Source organism: Bombus vosnesenskii, unplaced genomic scaffold (assembly GCF_011952255.1).
Source record: "Bombus vosnesenskii isolate JDL3184/JDL3185 unplaced genomic scaffold, Bvos_JDL3184-5_v1.1 scf7180000013319, whole genome shotgun sequence".
NCBI classification, from domain to species: Eukaryota; Metazoa; Arthropoda; class Insecta; order Hymenoptera; family Apidae; genus Bombus; species Bombus vosnesenskii.
Window position 1 is genome coordinate 294,789 of NW_022882964.1, and position 18,545 is coordinate 313,333.

An 18,545-nucleotide genomic window follows, 5' to 3' on the forward strand; every position below is an offset into this window, starting at 1 on the left:
ACTTTTACGTTTGTACATTTCGCAAATTTCGTGATGAAATCGAATAGTTTCTTTACAAAGTTGCCTCTGAAAGCGTACATCGTTTCTGTACATAAGCTTGTCGCTCAAAGCTGACTTGACCTGTGTTGACTTGAAGTTACTCCCTTCGTCAAACCGTAAATTATTTAATAGATCGATCAACTCTATATCATCAATTTGCCCCACATTAATGATGGATTTGCAGAAAGAAAATTGGTGCCATAAATTAATCTCTACAGCACATCACCGTGGCTGTGCAAAACATCAATATCATTTCACTGGTTGTAATTGCGTGATGTCATTAAAGAGAAATACATTTATGCCACCAAATAGTCTTTTATTGGTCTTGAATTTTTGCAGTCTTAAATGAATTGTTCGCCAATTATCGCAAAAGATCATTGATATTTCATCAATGATCGACCATGACACCACTTTCGGCTCTCTTGTTCAAGTCTTTGTCCTGTCATTCGCTGATACATTATAGCAGTGCCTTTCTCAATGGGCAATGAGAAAACGGAATGCAAAGTTTTCCCGAATATTTGATGAACGGCAACACGTCTTCATATAATCGTGACTGAGTCTTTTAAACATTCACTGTTAATTCCTTCTACGTGTACTGCATTCGAAGCAACAGCCTGAGCGAGCGCTGCTTCGATAATTTGTTCCGCATGAACAAATTGTCCGACGGTCACATTTCTCAATAAAAGCTGCAACTCGTATTTTAATCACAGGAAACATTGTTCTGCGGATTCGTCTTCGGACATGAGTCTACTTTCATTGCGATATCGTATGTGACACACTACCTGTCTTCAAAAAGATTACAATATTTAATATGCTGTTTAACGAGTAAATGAGTAATTTTATCTGTTGTTGCATATGTACATGTGTAAATAAAGTGAAAATAAAATTGAAATTATTTCATACGTTTTAGTGACGTTTAGTGAAGTTGGTAACATTTTTTTTTTGGAAAAAATTTCTTATATAAAATATTAATTGAAGAACTTATTAAACATAGGCAGCGAATCCTGGAGCAGTTTTGGAAGACTTCATTCGTTGGTATTCCCCAAGAGATTGGATTGAGGAGGATGTAACGGACGAATGGGGTCAACCTAAAGGTTTGTTATGAATTTCCTTATACTCTTTAAATTAAAATTATAAAATGAAGAAACTTTAAAGAGAAACCTATAATTATATAATCTATTATCTAATATAGGTCACTTATCGGCAAGAATGCTGATTCCCAATAATCCATGGTCTACAACTTGGAGTTCAGCCCTGCCTGTACCTGCACATCGACAAAAACGTCTATTCGATGACACAAGGGAAGCTGAAAAAGCTCTGCATTTCCTAAGTACAAAGCGCATAGGCCAAATTGCTCAACTTCTCTTACCCGCATTAACTCATGCAGCGCTTTACACTTTGAGCGAACAAAAGCAAGATGCTTTACCAAATCTACCTGATGTTACAATCAGTATACTTAATAAGTTACAATATGCTACGAAACCTATTCATCAAAAATTACATGTATATGAGGTATCTTTAACCTATATAGTTAGCAATTTACATTTTACATTATGCAGTATGATACATCTTATATTATTATCTTCAATGAAAAATGTTGTAGAACAAAGTTCAATGGTTTCAAAGGAGACATTATGGTGTTAGCTTTTTTTATCATCATGAGCTGAGACGCTCAACAAAACTTTTGAAAGTTACACCATTCACACATATGATTAACATATAATATTGAAATTAAAATATCTCCCAAATTAATAATTTTTTCATATAAAAGCAACACATTTTTTCATATAATATATGATTTTATAGTAAAGAATGACAGATTAAATTGAATAATATTATAATATTACGTAATGTTATTGTATTATATATAAATAATAATATAGAATATATAAATAATAGTAAAATATATATAATTCTATTTAAAAAATTAATAATACTAAAATGTGACCCTTTGAAATCATTTAATGTTCATTGGCAATATATTTTACTGAACATAATTATATTAAGGTGTTTCAAGATAATATCAGGTATCTTACTCTGCATAAATGAACAAAGGAAAAAAAGGAATTAAGTAAATTCATTTCAGGAAATTATTCGGGACGTAGAAGGTGTGGAAGCTCTTGTTGCACAAGTAAATTCTTTACAACATAAACTGGGTGGAAACAATGATTCTAAAGAATTTACTTCGTTTCTCATCCAGTTAATGCGAGGAAAGGAAGTGGATGTGCCAGGTGGATCCAATGGAAATATCGGTTCTCGAATAACAACAATGTTTAGAGATGCTCAAAAAGTACTAATTAATACTTGATTTCAGAGGGTATTCTAATCTAGACAACACTTTTTGAATCAACACCTTCTAACATGTGAAGATATTACTAAATAAATAAAGAACTTAATTTTTATTTTTCACATTTTAACTATACAAGATGTTTTGTTTACATTGAATTTCTTAATACTTTAGTTGCTTTTACTGATACAAAAAATTATGTCAAGATGAAGTTCATTTATTCAAAATGAACAACATTCTGATTCATGATGTTTACCCTTAAGATCTCAGAGTTCTCGGAAAAAAGATATTGTTTTAAATGGTACTATATTTTCTCCAATCGATGTTCTTGTTATTCTCTATAAAAAGTACTGAGACACTTCTATTACTATTTTGGTTTGAGAGATATGGTAACTTTAATTTTAACACTTATCATATGTAAACAAAGAAAGATGCAAAATAGTGTTCTTGTGTTTATGTTTCCCATATATTCCATAAAATAAGTTTTACAAAATTAAAGCTAAATTTTGGTTATCTTTCAGAAACAATTATCTCAATACTTTCTCTTATAGAAAATGTCAATAATGTAGAAAACTTCGATTTTTCAAAAAAATTGATCTTAAAGGAGAAAAATCATAAATCTCAATGTACATTATTCTGACTAAACCAATCAACTTTGTACCAATAAAAATAACTAATTGTGAGATATTAAGAAATTTAAGACAAACAAAATACAATGTGTAGATAATTACTTAACGTTAGTTTGATTAGATTTTCAAATCTTTGACTAAGCATCTATATATATGTAGACTGAGCTCTTTGTTATCCAAAGGTAGCCTGTTCATGCTAAATAAATCATCAGTAGCCATTAGTCGGCGAGAATAAAAGTTTCATTATATAAACGAAAGTATTCTCTGCAATATTATTTAAGATACAAAGGAAAATGAAAGTATGACAAATCCTAATGCATTCTTTTCATACTAATTTATGCTTATGTCAAAAGTCTTATTGCCTTCTGATCACAGAATATATTACCTAATTCTGGTATAGATAATAAATAGTAAATTACAGCTGATATAAATATTAAAGTGGCGATATTTAAAAGTGTATAAATTCATTTTTAAATCCCTCAAACTGTTAAAAACATATTGCAAATATCAGCTTCTAATTCACTCGCTAGCCAAACGACTATTTTATATATAATCAAAAATGCAAATCAATCTATTCGATCATTTTCAAGAAAACTTTCATCAATTTGGAAAATTTCATTCTGAATATAAGGCGTTTGGATTTCTTCTTTTAATTATAACGTGATTCTACAATTTTACGAATTTCGTATTAATAATTTAAGAATACATTTTTGCATGACAAAAGCTAAGTACAAAGAGAATGCAAATATCCAACAGCCGAATTTTTGAATAATCATCTAGATTGTAATACTCTTTAATACAAATATTTATTTAACAAAAGTAATATGCTATTAATAACTTTGTATGTTCTAGGCTGCTCTTATAATGACCTCCCTCAATAGTAATCCAGACGTAGATGTTGCTGGAGATACGTTTAAAACATTCCCAGAACCTTGCTGTAAAGAGTTTATTTTACGAATTGTAACACCAAGGCCCTCGCCAACCTCAACTCCACAACCACAAAGGCTGTATGTATGTCTTAAACGAGATGATATTCGATTAGCTGGATTCTTCTCGAAAGATACGATATTTTTATAGTCCACGTTCTAAGACTTGTCTAATTAAGAATGTATTGATTAATGAATACTTTAGAAATTCAGTCGTTTCTGTCTTTCCATCTTCTCCAATTGTGTGAAATAAGTTGTTAAAATAAATTTTCTATACATTAGTTCACTATTATTCCGATTTCTCTATCGACAAATTTGTATATAAAAACTACCATAAAGAAGAATTGGAGAATTTTTTTGATAAGTTATTACAAGATAAAAAATTTAGATCTTTTTCAAATGATATTAATGTGACTTTAACTTTACTTCGCAATTTTTTTTAAAGGAAAAAATATTACAAAATGGCAAAATTATTCACTACATTCGAAACCTTTTCTGCTAAAACATAGATAACTGGCTGCCATTTCTGCAGAGTACTGAAACATTTAAGATAAAAAATTCTTTTCTATTTATAAACTAGAATCTATTATCTGAAATGTGGCAGAGGATTTTTTGAAAGTTGCAGTGCTCGTAGAAATGGCAGTAGTTTGAAGAAAAAGAAACCTTTTACCAAAAAAATCAACTGTAAACATTTAAAAAGTCAGTAATTGAAGTATCATAAATATATTACATTGTAAAATAAATCAATTATGCAAAATATTCCTTCACATTCCTAATTTTATCAGAAATTTGAATTTTGATAAATTCCTTTGATACAACATTCTATTCGCCTAAAACTTTTAAGGGAGATAAAAGTATATATTTTATAAGTATAGGGTGGTGTATTCTCTTAATGGTGTAGTACATGTGCAACAGCATCAAGCCAGCATCAATGTATTCACTTTATATATATATAATGGTTACAAAAAGTATGTATTTCCATATACCCTTATTTTCCAACGAAGCATATTTTTATCAGACTCAGACATACACATATATAACAACACATCATCAACATTTCTTCATATCACCTTGACAGCCGTGAGATTCTTAACACGAATATTTTGTCATATCTAGACTGTGGATGTTTGAACATTTATGCAGAATTTAAAACTTCAAAAATGCACAAAATACATATAATATACAAAAATATACAAAATATACTAAGAATATATAGTACTTATCACGACATTTAGTAGATGAAATAAATTTCTGTTTAGGTTCTATTTCTTTAATTATATTTACAGAAATATGAATTTCCATAAACATTCGCAGTCTAGTTATATCAAGTGGTACTTAGATCTATTGTTTATTGTTCGTACAAAATACTCATTGGTAACAAATTGTACTGTTTTCACTCATGTTTAGCCACCTTAAAATAATTATCTATATAAGTGAAATTCACTCGTACTTTTTCTTATATTCTTTCTTATATTCCGTAATTGTTCATTCATATATCTAATTTCTCCTTCTTCTATTACTCTTATGCTCATTAAGTGAAGTCTTTATAAACTCATTTTTTCACAAAACTATTTTTTCAATACTAAATCCTAATATACTCCTTTTTACATAATATATGTACCGAGATATGTTGTTGATGTAGTAATGGTATTGTATTAATAGTATTTTATATATATATATATATATATATATATATATATATATAATCGTATTAATAATAATATTTGTTATCATTACATTAGGTATTGGCAAAATGTATTAATGCGAAGAGAACTGAATGTTGTGTTCAAAGCAACAGCCTTAAATATGCTTGTTTCTGTAGAGAAAAAAAAGGAGACAATGATCAATGAATAAATTAATAACGTTGACAAACTTTCCAGACGTGTATAAAAATATGTAAAATTTGAATACTTTGGTCAGAGACTTATGGTAAACGAAATCAATTATATTTGCTTTTATTTAGAACTATAACAAATAACTCAAACTTATACATTAAAAAAGGAATAATGAATATAAATATTCTTTGTAGGAACCAAATAGTAAATATTCTTAAACTATATTTTAGGAAAGAATAATTTTTTTTTCAAGTTTTGGAGTAGCAAGGATGAAGTCTTGCACAATTAAATCTAATTCTTCCAACGCTAGTTGAGCATGTAAACGTAGTACTAGATCCTCATCGTTGTCTCGTAAGTGTTTAAGGCCACGATATAAGTCAACCAAATCTTTACCCAGGCTTGTTAATGTATTCTTTCCAAGACCACGGAATAATAAAGTGCTAACCATAACTGCAGCTCGTCGACATTCAGGGACTTTGTCTGTTTTTACAATACTGGTAAGGCAATAGATCACCTAAAGATTTATATTAAAACTCATTTATAATCAAGTTTACATATACATTCAAAGCATAACGTGCTTAAATATATATTAAATTCAATTGTATATAATTGTATATACTTTTAGTAAGAATTCATTATGATATAAAATATAAATATGATATAAAATATAATAATATCAAACGGTAATTTTTTGTGAAAGAATAAATCTGAAATAAAAACTAAAAATCTTTTAATAAAATTTTCGTTTAAAGAAAATATTTCAAGTAATTTATAAGATAAAAGTTGTTTTAGAAAGTCAACATTTTGACTACTCTTTTTGAACTACATTAATAAAATAGCCAATATGACAGAAAGACAAAAATATACCAAGTTGCATGAAGTCAATATCTACAAGTCAAGAGTATATGTACAGTAAGTTTTTAAAACGAAAAAAACGGAATCTTATATAAATAAATACATAATTGTCAATTTCATGAAAAATCGTTCTCCGCTTGCTAGAACTACGTTTTATGGCTTTATATAATATTCATATTTATGTAAATTAATTGAACATACCTCAATAACGTCATTCCCCAAACGAAAACCTAGTACTTTACAGAGTTCAGCTAAGCAAGAAAGACTAGATGCTCGCATTAAAGAATCTGCATCTCGTATAGCACATAAGAATCCGTTTATTAAAATATTCTTATAAGGCGATACCATTTCACCTATAAAAATATACAATTCTGAAAAATTTTATATACAAGGGGAAAGGAATCTGTACAAGACATACCTAAATTTCTGGTCATTTTTACAAGTATTTCTCCTAACTTAACTCTAGTTTCTACATTTATGTCTCCACCAGAAATACGCTGTGGTATATCAATATATTCCTGTACTAATGTTTTAACAACCACTTCTGGATATGATGTGGCTAAAGCACATAATCCGTTAATTGCTGCCAAATATATAAACGAATCTTCATGTTTTACATTTTCCTATAAAAAAAAAGATATACAATACACAAAATACATTAGAAGAGAGTGAAATCAGAAAAAGATTCTTTCTACCAACCATAAATAATTGTAGAAGAATTGATTTTCTAGAAATAGTACACGGATCCATATTTTCAATTAGTTTAGTAAGAACTACAAGTGCATGAGCACGTACAGGTAGTAACGGATCCGCAAGATCTTGAATTACGCTTTCGAATCTGTTTGCTACTTCACAACCGGCTGACACGTCCTGATAATGTTTTTTTTCTGGTTTACCTTTAGTTTCGACTAGTTCTATCAATTCTTGCATTAACATTAACAATTGAGATGGAATATTTGAAAAAGCACAACATTCTTTCAAGAATCTTAGAAAATCATTGAATACTGTCCAATTTAAAGATTTCTTCTTTTCGTTTACAATCATTTTCACTAACATTAAGCCTACATATAAGATTTCACAGTCTTCATCTGCTGTCAAATCCTGTGTTTTTTTTATATGCTGATTAAATAATAATTTTATAAAATAGAACATTAATTTTGGATCTTCAACTTGTGATTCTTGCACAACAGATACATTAGCTAAACTTGATAGAAGTTTCACAGCTGCTAATTTTTCTTCCATCTTTTCCATTGTATCTTCCACAGCTTCTAACATATTTTGAGCTTCCGTTTGATCTACTTTTATGGAATTTGATAGAAATTGTAATAAATAGGAAAACAGTTTAGTTGATAGATTTCTTGTAGTAAACGTCAAGTCAAATAAAGTGTCTGCAAATTCTTCATATTTGCAAGTCCTATCTAATCCAAGAATTTCAATTCCACCTGCTGGTCCAAACTTTGATTTCAAATAATTTCCAAATTTATTAGTTACATTGTGTCCAAGAAATGCGGCGAAAAGTTCATATCTTAATGGTTGTTCATATAAAAGCAGTAGTACAAGTTGTTTGAGTTTAGCTTTTAGTACATAAGCACTTTGTCTAACAGTGTTATATAATGAAAATAAAGGAACAGCTACATTCATTAAAAGTTCAGAAGGCAATTGTTTAAATTTACTTTCCATGGTGACAAAGCATCTTGTTAAATTTTCAATACATTTTTCCACTTCTTCCTCGCTTTTCACCTTCTCTTCATTTTCTGAATTTACTAGTAATGGATCGCATATTACTTTTACAATATTTTCATAGCAAACAATCGGATTGTAGTGATGAAATATAGTAATGCAGTAGCTTGCTATTGTTGCTGAATGCATAATCTGGGTTGAACTTAAAAGATCCAGTAACTGAAACAAATATAGTTTATCCTAAAATTATCAAGTATTCAAGGAAATAAAGATGAATCGTTAATGCAAAAATAATCTGTAAAATGTACTTGTGAGCATATGGATTTATAATATTCATTAGGATTAATTCCATGTGATGTAGCTATTAATCGGGAAATAGTATCCAATTTATTCCAATGTTGTCCATAATCCAATGGGTTTTCACAAACAATAGTTAAGATTGAAATAATTCCATTAGGTTGCATTAGTTGTTGTACTAAATATTTGCGGGTTTCACGTTGGAGCCATCTTGGTACTCCTTTAATGCCAAGAATTACCATCATTTCTCTCATGCATACAGATGAGGGACAGTTATTTAATAACTTATGAAACAAAGATATAAAGTGTTCTTGATCTCTTTTTAATTTATCATATATATCTTTAGTCATTATAAATTTAACCTTGCTTTCATTTTCTTCTTGAGTCAGTATAGTGTTTTCAAGTGGTTTTATCAATGGGGCATAGGATAATTGTAAAAGTGCAGCGATTAAGGATCCTATTTGAGCAAGTATTGGAGGACGAAACATAATATCATCGTATAATTCCATCATAGAATTAACTGCAAATTTTAATCTCTTATATTTCTGAAATAAAGGAAATATTTTTAATTTTCCCAATTAGTGTTTTTTAATGCAATAACTATAATTCATACTTGGAAATCTGATATATCTTCCTTCCAGACCACTATAGCTCTGGGACATAATTTAGCCATGTCAACTCCGACACCAGGTAAAAGACAGGATATAATTCCTATGGCAGTTATCACTTCTATACAAATTTTTAAAGTACGAAATTGCTTAACACTAAGTAAAGATCTATCGTTTGTGGAATTATTCTTCTTTATACTTTGTAAAACATATATGATGATATATATGTACCGATACCTAAAAATACATTAGAAATTTTGAGACATCTTTGCATTTAATTTTAAATAATTTTATATAACTTTATATAATTTTAATGTGTTAGCCATCACATGTCACATACCATTTTATAATGCATTGCACTTTATTAATATATTTTTAAATGCTTGAGATGCCAGAGATACTTGTTTATCATTAATGTAAAATGATTTTGAGCATTGTTTTTTTTTATTTGATTGAAAAAAAGAATAACAAAATTGCTTTTTATACTGTCAATTTATATCATGGCATGTGCAATCAAAAAAATTGAAATTCAGATATAGCTGCCAACATACTAAATTTAAGAGTTATAAAAAATGCTGATATTACCTAATATCGTCAGGTTCATTTTCATCTTCAATACTGTTAATTACAAGGTTTACATCATTTTTCACTAAAACTACTTGTATTTTTTGCAAAACCTTCTGCAACTTTTCATCAAATTCAGCCTTTCCGACAACTTAAAAAATTATAAAACTCCCATTAACAATTTTTAATGATTATAAAATTTACTCATTTTAATATATAAAAAATATCATCATACCACTTTCACTTTTATTAAATGTTATTAAATGATGCAGTATTTCATGATAATCCATGTTTTTGTTTATTTAATCAAAAAACTAAACTATTACCTCAAAATATAAATATAATAGGTACATATCAAAGAGTAAGAATTGCGATCACGGTCAGATGAACTGGTCTCGACACAAATATACCGAAAGTGTAGAAGAAACCGTTCGAAAATTGAATTGCGAAAAATCAACATGGAAGACAAGAAGGTTTTCGTTCTGCGCATACGTGACAATGTCTCAGACAGAGATAGAGACATTCTATTCATCTTTATCTATCTTACAAGGAAAAGGATTTTGCTATCTTGAGCGTAGGAATATATTCCTACAGCCTCTCTGGTTTTTGAATATAATAATTGAAGCCAACTTCACACAATCATACTAAAAACAAGTTCTGATGACAGTGTAACATGATTTTATCATATATATATAATATATTAAAATTTAAAAAGTGGGAGCTGTTATCTCTTCTAACAATTTTAATAGCATTAAAGTGGTCCACAATTATTACATTTCGACCGGACATACATCGTTTAACAGAATTACATAAATGTCCAGCATGTTTTGGTATTTCTGCATGCAATTATATTCATGAAATAGATATCGCATTTCATGATTTTTATTCCGTGTTTGCATATTTTTTTGGAGTAAAAAATGTATTTTTTGGATCCTTTAATAATAGCAGAGTTGTTCTGAAGAAGTTAGCACAAAATTCGGAATTAGATGAATTTGATCGAATGCTTTGCGAAAACAAAAGAATTTCTCACATTTGTATAAAAAATGCAAAAGAAATAGATCATAAAGTTGAAGTCAATTTCCATGAACTTATCAAAAAAGAAGTTCATGTGAATTCTACGAAAGATAACTTCAATCATTTAAAACTTTGTCCTACTGTTCAACATTTAAATGATCTCTTAAGTAATGTATATCGTAATGAGAAAAATATCGATAGAAAAATACTTCATATTAATATTTGGGTATTAACAGTTCTTAATCCTGAGCCTCTCCTTCTTCAGGTACATATATACTTGTTTATGTCAAATTATTTAAATATAAATTCACAAAATTTACTTACATTAACTAAACTAATCAAAAAATGTATTATTTTTATATTATATTATTTTTCATATATAGGGATTTCTACATAAGCTTTTATCAGCAAAGACAATTGAAACATACAGCTTTATATGGATATATATGCTTTGATAAAATGAACTGAAATATCTTTGTTTATAGATATTATCTACAAATAAGGATTGGCCAGTACCAAGATATTTTGGTACCTGTGGTCGCATTTTAATCGAGGAATATGTTGGGATGCCGTTAACTGCTTATTATAATGAACCATGGTTACGTAGGGCTAAATTAGCTTCGAGTCTTCTAGATGCTGCTTATAAATTTACTTACAAAGATGATAATTTTGGCTTCTATTTAACTGATATATCTGCTGATAATATAGCAGTTGATTCAATTGATAATGTAAAATTTGTAGATCTAGAAAATGTCATTATTGTTGACAGAAACATTGCTGCTACAGGTAATCTAAAAATAATTGAAAAAATCTTTGCATTTATTAGAAAAAGAATAAAGCGCAGAGTAACACTCATATCCCAGTTAATTATTTAAGAATTTTATATACTTCTTAGAGAGATCAACTACATGGAGTCAATTACAAGTAAATACTGAGAATTTTAGCTGCTCAGAATGTCTGGCATTTTCTGGTATTGATATATGTAGTCATAAAGTTAGTGATCACAATTACTATGCAATATGCAAGGTTGGTTCTTATTATTTGTGAACATAATATGTATACTAACTTATTATTTGTATAAATATATTATGACAAAATGAAAATGAACTAAGCAAATTCATTTAAATTTAAGTCAACATCATTTTCGATAGAAAGATTATTTACATAAAATATTTTACATTTATAGATATTATTAGCAATAAATATTAATAACAGTATACTACCTGGTGGTTTACTACACGATATACCGGCAGATATATTCAAAAATTATCCAGATGTACAACATTTAATACAACAATGTGTATATCCCCAAACACTACTCAGTAGAATAGATGCTGGAATGCAACTTAAAAAACTGTTAGATTTTATAATACAAAACCAAATATAAGAATTAAATAAGAATTAAATAAAATTATGCAATTAATTGAAATCAATTGTTAAAATAAATTATTATGTAGCAATTACTATCACAATTAACTGAGATAAATCAGTGTCATCCTATCGATTTTCAGAACATGTTATTATTTGCAAAAATATCTTTATTTTAATAAATAAAACAGTTGTACACAAAATACAATAAATAAGCTCTAATATAATCTACATTTTTATGCTCTCTTTATGAAAATCAAATTATGATAATATTCAAGATATTTATAAATATTTTATTTCGATGTGTATAAAATGAAACATAAATAAACGCATTTGTTATTTTCTTATCAAACAATATTTTTATGTGCTACATATCTAAAAAATGCACAGTTATATTCGTACAAGAGCACTCTCTTTATTATTTTATCATGGAGTTTTAAAAAGTAATGCTATATGCTTTTTTTCTAAAAAAAAAAACTCGCTATCTTTCAGTCTAATAATACAAAGGTTTATATATCTTGCAACGATGTACTATGTTTAACCATCTGTTCTTCTAATATTAATATCCTTTCCTGTAATTTTTGTATTACATCGTCTTTTTTAGCAATGTCAATCTTTAAACGCGCTATCATCATATCTTTATCTTCGTTTAAGTCTTGTAACAATTGATTCGTTGATGGCCGATTCTCGGGCTCATCTTGAACTAATTGGCTTACTATATGCGCCTAACAAACATTGATTACCTTTACCTTCAATTAGTATTTTATTAAACTATCATCTTGTTTTAAATACACATACCCACTTAAGATGAGTAGCAGCTAATGTTGTTGGTATATGTCCCATTTTCAAACTATTAATTATTTCAATTCTTTCCATCTGAGTTCTTGTATGCACTATCAGCTCTAAAAGTACTATTCCTAAACTATATATGTCACTCTGGAAGAAGAAATGTTGCTTTATAATATCTTTAAAAATTATTATTTATTAAAAGAAAAAAACAGTGATACTTTAGGATCACATTTTCCTTGTAGTTGCTCTGGCGCTGCATACATTTGTGTTCCTATTATGGAATGGTGATTTTCACTTCGTAATGGACAAGCTAATCCAAAATCTCCTAACTGTATTTGTAGCTGCCCTGACGTTGAAATAAATATATTGCTTGGCTGAAGTTGTGTAAAAAATTACATATATTTTTAAGCAATAAAGTGAAAGCTCTTTAGGTATTTTATTTGAATCATAATCTTTTCATTTTCTTGCTTTACCTTTATGTCATGATGCACAATTCCACGAGAATGTATGTAGTCTAAACCATGAAGAGTTTGTGTTAATATTGCAATGAGCATTTCTTGTGGCGTTACCTCTATCCTTTCGTCAAGCCACTGTTGAAGTGTTTTTTCACAAAGAGCCATTTGAATATACAATGTTGTATATTTATTCTTTAACATCATATATAAATTAGACACATATATATTAGATATATATAGTAATATATATATACATACTGTTTGAGGTATATATGGTAAAAGCATCTTATTTTTACTGGATTCTTCATATGAATTACTGCCATCAGTATAATTTGTATTATTTTCTGTTTTATTATTTTGATGTTCGCTATCGTTCCTAAAAGATATACTGTTTGAATTAGTTCTCTCCTCATCCTTCTTAACATTTTCTTCTATAACAAGAGATGAATTCAATTTATAGGATCTTAATATCATGGTTAATCACAAATTATTTGATATAATTATATGTACCAGAGTTATAATTTGTCCATTTACTATGTTGTGACAACATGTCCTGTTTGTCATTTTCTTTTGGACTTTCACTACTCCCAGTATCCAAATTTTGTTGACTTCGTGAACTGGAAGTCTGATTTATCCACGATCTATATTCATTTGTTTTGTTATGTTCAATAGAACCTAATTTGCTTTGCAAATGACTTAAGGATACTAAATGCTGCCTTGAAGGCAACATTGGTTCAATCCATGCACCTTTATATGAAACTATATTGGTATGATTTAATTTGGCAAGAGTTTTCACTTCTTCAAGATGCTGCATTATATTTTTAACTCGATCAGAACGAACTGTTATCTTCTTAATGGCATATTCAATACCATCAAGACGATGTAAAGCTTTAAAAACATAACCAAATCCTCCAGCAGCGATAAAACTTATTTCTTGAAACTCTCTATGATACCGGGACCATTCTGTCATTGATGGTCTACATAAACTAAATTTGTATGAATTAAATATAATATAGCTTCTTTGTAATTGTACTTTGGAAAACATGGTATTAAATTTTACCTTGAAATCTGAAGTGAATTTTCACAACCGGCTGCTGCACGTGTAACTGTAAACAAGTGATACAGTGCTTGTTGATATTGATTTCTTAATGGTTCGAATTCCATCATATTGTAGGAATCATCAATTAGTTCCAATTTGTGAAGTCTATCACAAATAGCTAAAAACAATCATAGAAATTATATCACAATCTATCTAAAAATTTATTAAGACACTAAAGAATTAAAAAATTGTTGAAATTTGAAATAAAAATGTGCTATAGAACATAATTCCTTAATTGAAATGTTTTAAACAATGGAAATTACTTTTTTAAATACTATTTGATAATTACTTTTGATAAAAAATAAAATTTTTAATATACTGCATGGTTAAGTAACTGAATTATTGACAAGAAGCTCTTGCTTATTTTAAAATTGTTATATTTAATTTTTAAATTGTACAAATACAAGAATTTTTCATACTAACAAAAAGATATAAAAATTAGTTGTTATAAAGAATATAAATATATTACCAAAATACAATTTATTTCTGCGTACTGAATCATCTTCGAATAGTATACACAATTGCTGTATGAGTGATGCAATTAAAAGACTACTGGAAGTTCTAACTATGCTCACAATTTGCTTATTGTTCAGATTACTTTCATTGTCCAAACATAGTGTTGGATTTGCATTGTTACCTAAAAAGTAAAAACGATATAACAAAATATCAGTCAGAGACTACTTAAAGTAATTGAAATTTTGTAATTATTATTCCAGATAATGACCGATTTACTACCTAAAAATTAATTTTTGTACTATTATTGTTTTTAATTGAAACAATACATTTTTTTACGAAAATTAGTAAATTATCGATTAAATAAATGCAGATGACAATATAAAAAGACTAAAATTATAGTTATTAGAACTGTTACTACGAATACATTTAAAAAACGCGCGGGAGTTTAAGGTTATATTATTTACCTCTGTCAAATGTAGTTGCGCTGGATAGTGTATCCCAAAGATTAGTTGGAGGTGAGTTATTATCAACCATTTTTGAACTTATTACATTTTTACATCAATACTTGTATTATTGTAAATCCATGTACACTATCGTAGGGATAAGGTACTCTCGTGGTCACTGATTGCACTATTCGCCAACAAGATTGCCACCCTGAAATCTTAGGTATAAACCAAAGGATACTAAAAAAAAAAAAGTCAGAAAAATGTCAAACGGACGTTGTGCAGTGCGATCTTGTTTCTGTAATCAACAATGCTATTGTATTACGTCGGTAAATCTATGCATCCTTTGTATGATTAGCTAGCTTAAATACCTTAGTAAATTGGTAGCATTCGCCATGAAAATCGCAGAGATATCATGGGATGTGTGTGTTTTGTTTTTAATTAATTTTAAGATAAATATATCTAGGCTTAGTTCATAGTGTGTACTTTTTATACAAAGATGCATTGTCTGACTTGGAACAAGTGGTTTTAAGTCCTAGTTTTAAGGCTTAGTCTTAAGCTCTACTTTTAAGTTTTAGCTTTAAGTTTCGTCGTTAGTTTTAAGCGTTATTGTCAAGTTTTAATTTGAAATCACATCGTTTGTTTAGTTTTAGCATATTTGTGAAGATCGATGTATTTGATTGGTATTTTTCTACAGAAGCATGATTTTGGCGACCTTTTTGCTTTTTTTATTGGTTCTTTGTGAGTTTGTGAGTCAGACTACCTATGTTTGGTAATATATAATTAATAATTGATTTGAGAATAGAAAGATGAAAATAGAAAAGATTAAAAAATTCACATTTTTATGTGTCAGATACATGAAATTACAGCTTTAAGTTTTGAAACTAATTAAACGAATCATTTAAGTAATTCATTATTTTGACAGTGTGCAATACTTTCTAAAGTATTATAGTGGTATAGGATTCTATACTTTATTGCGATTACAGGATATCTCATTCTATATTTTATTTATTATTTTCATATATATAAACTTTATTTAGTTTTAATTCAAACCGGCACTATGTACTGAATCGATAACGCCGTATGTGGCACGAAAATGGTAAAAGAGTCAGATGAGCCTCAAAACATGAGGCACGAAAAAGCACTACATGTCACGTTTATTCTGTACTTTGTCTGTGCTCAGGCCAAATCAATAGGTAAATCGCCGATAGATATTTATTTATCTGTTCATTTATTTATATATTTTTATATTTATATATTTATATATCTATTTATGTACTTATTTATTTATAAATTTTTAGTTTTTATATAAACATATTTTTATTCCATTATTATAAATTTGTTCTTATTCTTTATTTTTGCGAATAAAAGTCTACATATCCCTTACTGGAGAAACATTTAAATCAAGTGTAATATAAAAATGTCACCTTTGCGTTCAGAAGTATATTCTTTTCAAGAAATATTTACTATTAAGAGAATTTTTTTGTTATGCGTATGGTAATAATCTCTTGCAACATTAAGTTTTTTAGTTATATTTTCTTATTTCTATTCCATTCAAGTTCATTATTAAATTTATAATATTTTATCTTTCTTAATTTAAAAAATATATAACATTTCGTTTTATAGCCTTGTCTGGATTTATCATAATTGTTTTAGTAATAGAAAAATAACTAGCTAGAGAATGTTAATTATATTTCAAAGAAACCGAAACCTCTCGTGTTTGCGCAGAACGATGTCCGATGTTGTCACTATATTAATCTTTTGTCATCACTCGGCGGACGCTCGCCTCTATGTTTTAGTATAGGAGTGTTCAGGCCTATGCTATGTATATGACATATATACATGTATATAGTTATCATAAATATATATCATGACATAGATCATGTATATAGTTAACATAAACTTAATTAATTGAAACTAACAATAGACGTTTCAATATCGGTTACTGCTTATAAAACGGAAAATGAATATCTATAAATTGAAAGTCAATTTTAATTTTATAGGGAAAATTGCAATACGAATAAATAATTTTTATAATTTTAATAAACAATAAAAAATATTGTATATAATTTTACAGTAATACAGAATACATTATAAATACAGAATACAGAATCACATTAATAAACTAAATAAATTACTAAAACAAGCCTTTTTCGAAATACATAGTAGAAAATCGCTATATTAACCACTGTTTTGTTGCTTTGATCTGTATGCTGGTAGGTTCTTTTTAAACAGAACCCATTTTTTTTGTAAAAAAAAAACATTTTGATTGTAAAAGACAATAACTCACTAATCAATTATAATTACTTATAAGTTAAAAAAAATGACATTTCTTACAAAACGTATTTTATAACTAATTAGTAATGAATTATTTATATAACAAATCGTATCTGTTCATTTTTTTTAAAAAAACATCTAACATATGATGTTAATGGTTAAGTAAGATACAAGTTAAATTCATAGGTACATTCGTAAAATCAAGCAAAGATATCTCAATTATTGAATAAATGACAATATAACCGATACGAATAGCCTAATTCAATATGTTCGATAAAACAGAATGAAAAATAACTTTTTTTATCGATTATATTTTATTAATCGCATACTAAGCAAACAAAAAATGTATAGTATCATGCTATTTTCACCTAGATATAGCACGTAACTTTTAGATTATGTAATGTGAGAAAGAGATGAATACGGAAGAGAAAGCTAGACAATGTCATGTTGGTATCCATACGACCTTGAAATGTAATATAGCGCGTAGTGCAGTTGGTGGCATACATTGTTGCACGTGGTGGAGTCATTGACTTTAGAAATACTTTCCACTTTCTACTTAATATGTCCTTGCTGATTTGACCTCCTTTGATCTCTTATCCCTTCTTTTCCCTACATCTTATACGTTGACTATAAGTACATCATAAAATAACATCATATTAATTATATTTCCTGAAATATCAAGCATATAGAATTATACAAATTAATTAATTAATCATAGATTAATTTTCATAAACAATTTTAGATTGTATAATGGAATAAAACAGATCTTATAGTTGATATGTATTCTTATTTTGATGAATGAATTTTGATGAACAGTTATAAAGATTGGCAAATTTTTTTTTTTCGTAACACTTATTTATAAATAAATAGACTACGGATGGTTATGCGTATTCATGTTTTTATAAATACAAGTAAAGAACTTGG

General features: G+C 28.0%; 4 protein-coding genes across 9 annotated transcripts in view; 2 read left to right on the forward strand and 2 right to left on the reverse strand.

Annotated features, from left to right (window-relative positions):
- The window catches only part of LOC117235647 (rab3 GTPase-activating protein catalytic subunit), a 33,604-nt gene extending 29,010 nt beyond the window's left edge, over positions 1-4,594 (forward strand). For both annotated transcript variants that reach the window (XM_033497878.1, XM_033497879.1), the window contains exons 11-14: positions 1,034-1,133; positions 1,232-1,551; positions 2,126-2,329; positions 3,808-4,594. In XM_033497878.1, coding sequence (XP_033353769.1) covers positions 1,034-1,133; positions 1,232-1,551; positions 2,126-2,329; positions 3,808-4,032 — 849 coding nt within the window. In that variant the 3' untranslated portion in view covers positions 4,033-4,594. The remainder of the gene's footprint in view (positions 1-1,033; positions 1,134-1,231; positions 1,552-2,125; positions 2,330-3,807) is intronic.
- A 982-nt stretch (positions 4,595-5,576) lies between these two features.
- On the reverse strand, positions 5,577-10,191 carry LOC117235646 (transport and Golgi organization protein 6 homolog). Of its 2 annotated transcripts, XM_033497877.1 has the most exons (9): positions 9,956-10,191; positions 9,742-9,871; positions 9,162-9,393; positions 8,560-9,093; positions 7,271-8,470; positions 6,990-7,194; positions 6,773-6,924; positions 5,948-6,230; positions 5,577-5,699 (listed from the first exon to the last, which is right to left on the reverse strand). In XM_033497877.1, coding segments are annotated over exons 1-9 (2,793 nt in total). In that variant the 5' UTR covers positions 10,011-10,191; the 3' UTR covers positions 5,577-5,697. The 2 variants fall into 2 exon arrangements, with proteins under 2 accessions (XP_033353768.1, XP_033353767.1); XM_033497876.1 differs by lacking the exon at positions 5,577-5,699 and having other exon boundaries at positions 5,821-6,230.
- Positions 10,192-10,286: 95 nt separating this feature from the next.
- Positions 10,287-12,235, forward strand: LOC117235650 (divergent protein kinase domain 2A). Its single transcript, XM_033497886.1, has 4 exons — positions 10,287-10,999; positions 11,220-11,520; positions 11,630-11,760; positions 11,921-12,235. The coding sequence occupies exons 1-4, from the start codon at positions 10,394-10,396 to the stop codon at positions 12,119-12,121; spliced, it is 1,239 nt and encodes a 412-aa protein (XP_033353777.1). The 5' UTR covers positions 10,287-10,393; the 3' UTR covers positions 12,122-12,235.
- Positions 12,236-12,588: 353 nt separating this feature from the next.
- LOC117235649 (eukaryotic translation initiation factor 2-alpha kinase 1-like) lies at positions 12,589-15,732 on the reverse strand. 4 transcript variants are annotated; one of them, XM_033497881.1, is made up of 9 exons: positions 15,366-15,568; positions 14,915-15,082; positions 14,407-14,563; positions 13,857-14,332; positions 13,605-13,777; positions 13,365-13,538; positions 13,110-13,265; positions 12,901-13,038; positions 12,589-12,827 (listed from the first exon to the last, which is right to left on the reverse strand). In XM_033497881.1, the coding sequence occupies exons 1-9, from the start codon at positions 15,433-15,435 to the stop codon at positions 12,612-12,614; spliced, it is 1,728 nt and encodes a 575-aa protein (XP_033353772.1). In that variant the 5' UTR covers positions 15,436-15,568; the 3' UTR covers positions 12,589-12,611. The 4 variants fall into 4 exon arrangements, with proteins under 4 accessions (XP_033353772.1, XP_033353774.1, XP_033353775.1 ...); XM_033497883.1 differs by having other exon boundaries at positions 12,597-12,827; positions 13,605-13,774; positions 15,366-15,732; XM_033497884.1 differs by having other exon boundaries at positions 12,597-12,827; positions 14,407-14,452; positions 15,366-15,569.
- Between the last annotated feature and the right edge of the window lie 2,813 nt (positions 15,733-18,545).

Coding starts and splice junctions, on each gene's coding strand:
- LOC117235646 (XM_033497876.1), bottom strand. CDS start 10,010: ATGGATTATCATGAAATACTGCATCATTTAATAACATTTAATAAAAGT. Junction 7,195..7,270: donor TTCTTCTACAATTATTTATG/GTTGGTAGAAAG, acceptor TTTTTTTTATAG/GAAAATGTAAAACATGAAGA. Junction 6,231..6,772: donor TGGGGAATGACGTTATTGAG/GTATGTTCAATT, acceptor ATAAATCTTTAG/GTGATCTATTGCCTTACCAG.
- LOC117235650 (XM_033497886.1), top strand. CDS start 10,394: ATGATTTTATCATATATATATAATATATTAAAATTTAAAAAGTGGGAG. Junction 11,000..11,219: donor CTGAGCCTCTCCTTCTTCAG/GTACATATATAC, acceptor CTTTGTTTATAG/ATATTATCTACAAATAAGGA. Junction 11,761..11,920: donor ATTACTATGCAATATGCAAG/GTTGGTTCTTAT, acceptor TTACATTTATAG/ATATTATTAGCAATAAATAT.
- LOC117235649 (XM_033497881.1), bottom strand. CDS start 15,435: ATGGTTGATAATAACTCACCTCCAACTAATCTTTGGGATACACTATCC. Junction 15,083..15,365: donor CGCAACTACATTTGACAGAG/GTAAATAATATA, acceptor TTTACTTTTTAG/GTAACAATGCAAATCCAACA. Junction 13,039..13,109: donor AAGGAAAATGTGATCCTAAA/GTATCACTGTTT, acceptor TTCTTCTTCCAG/AGTGACATATATAGTTTAGG.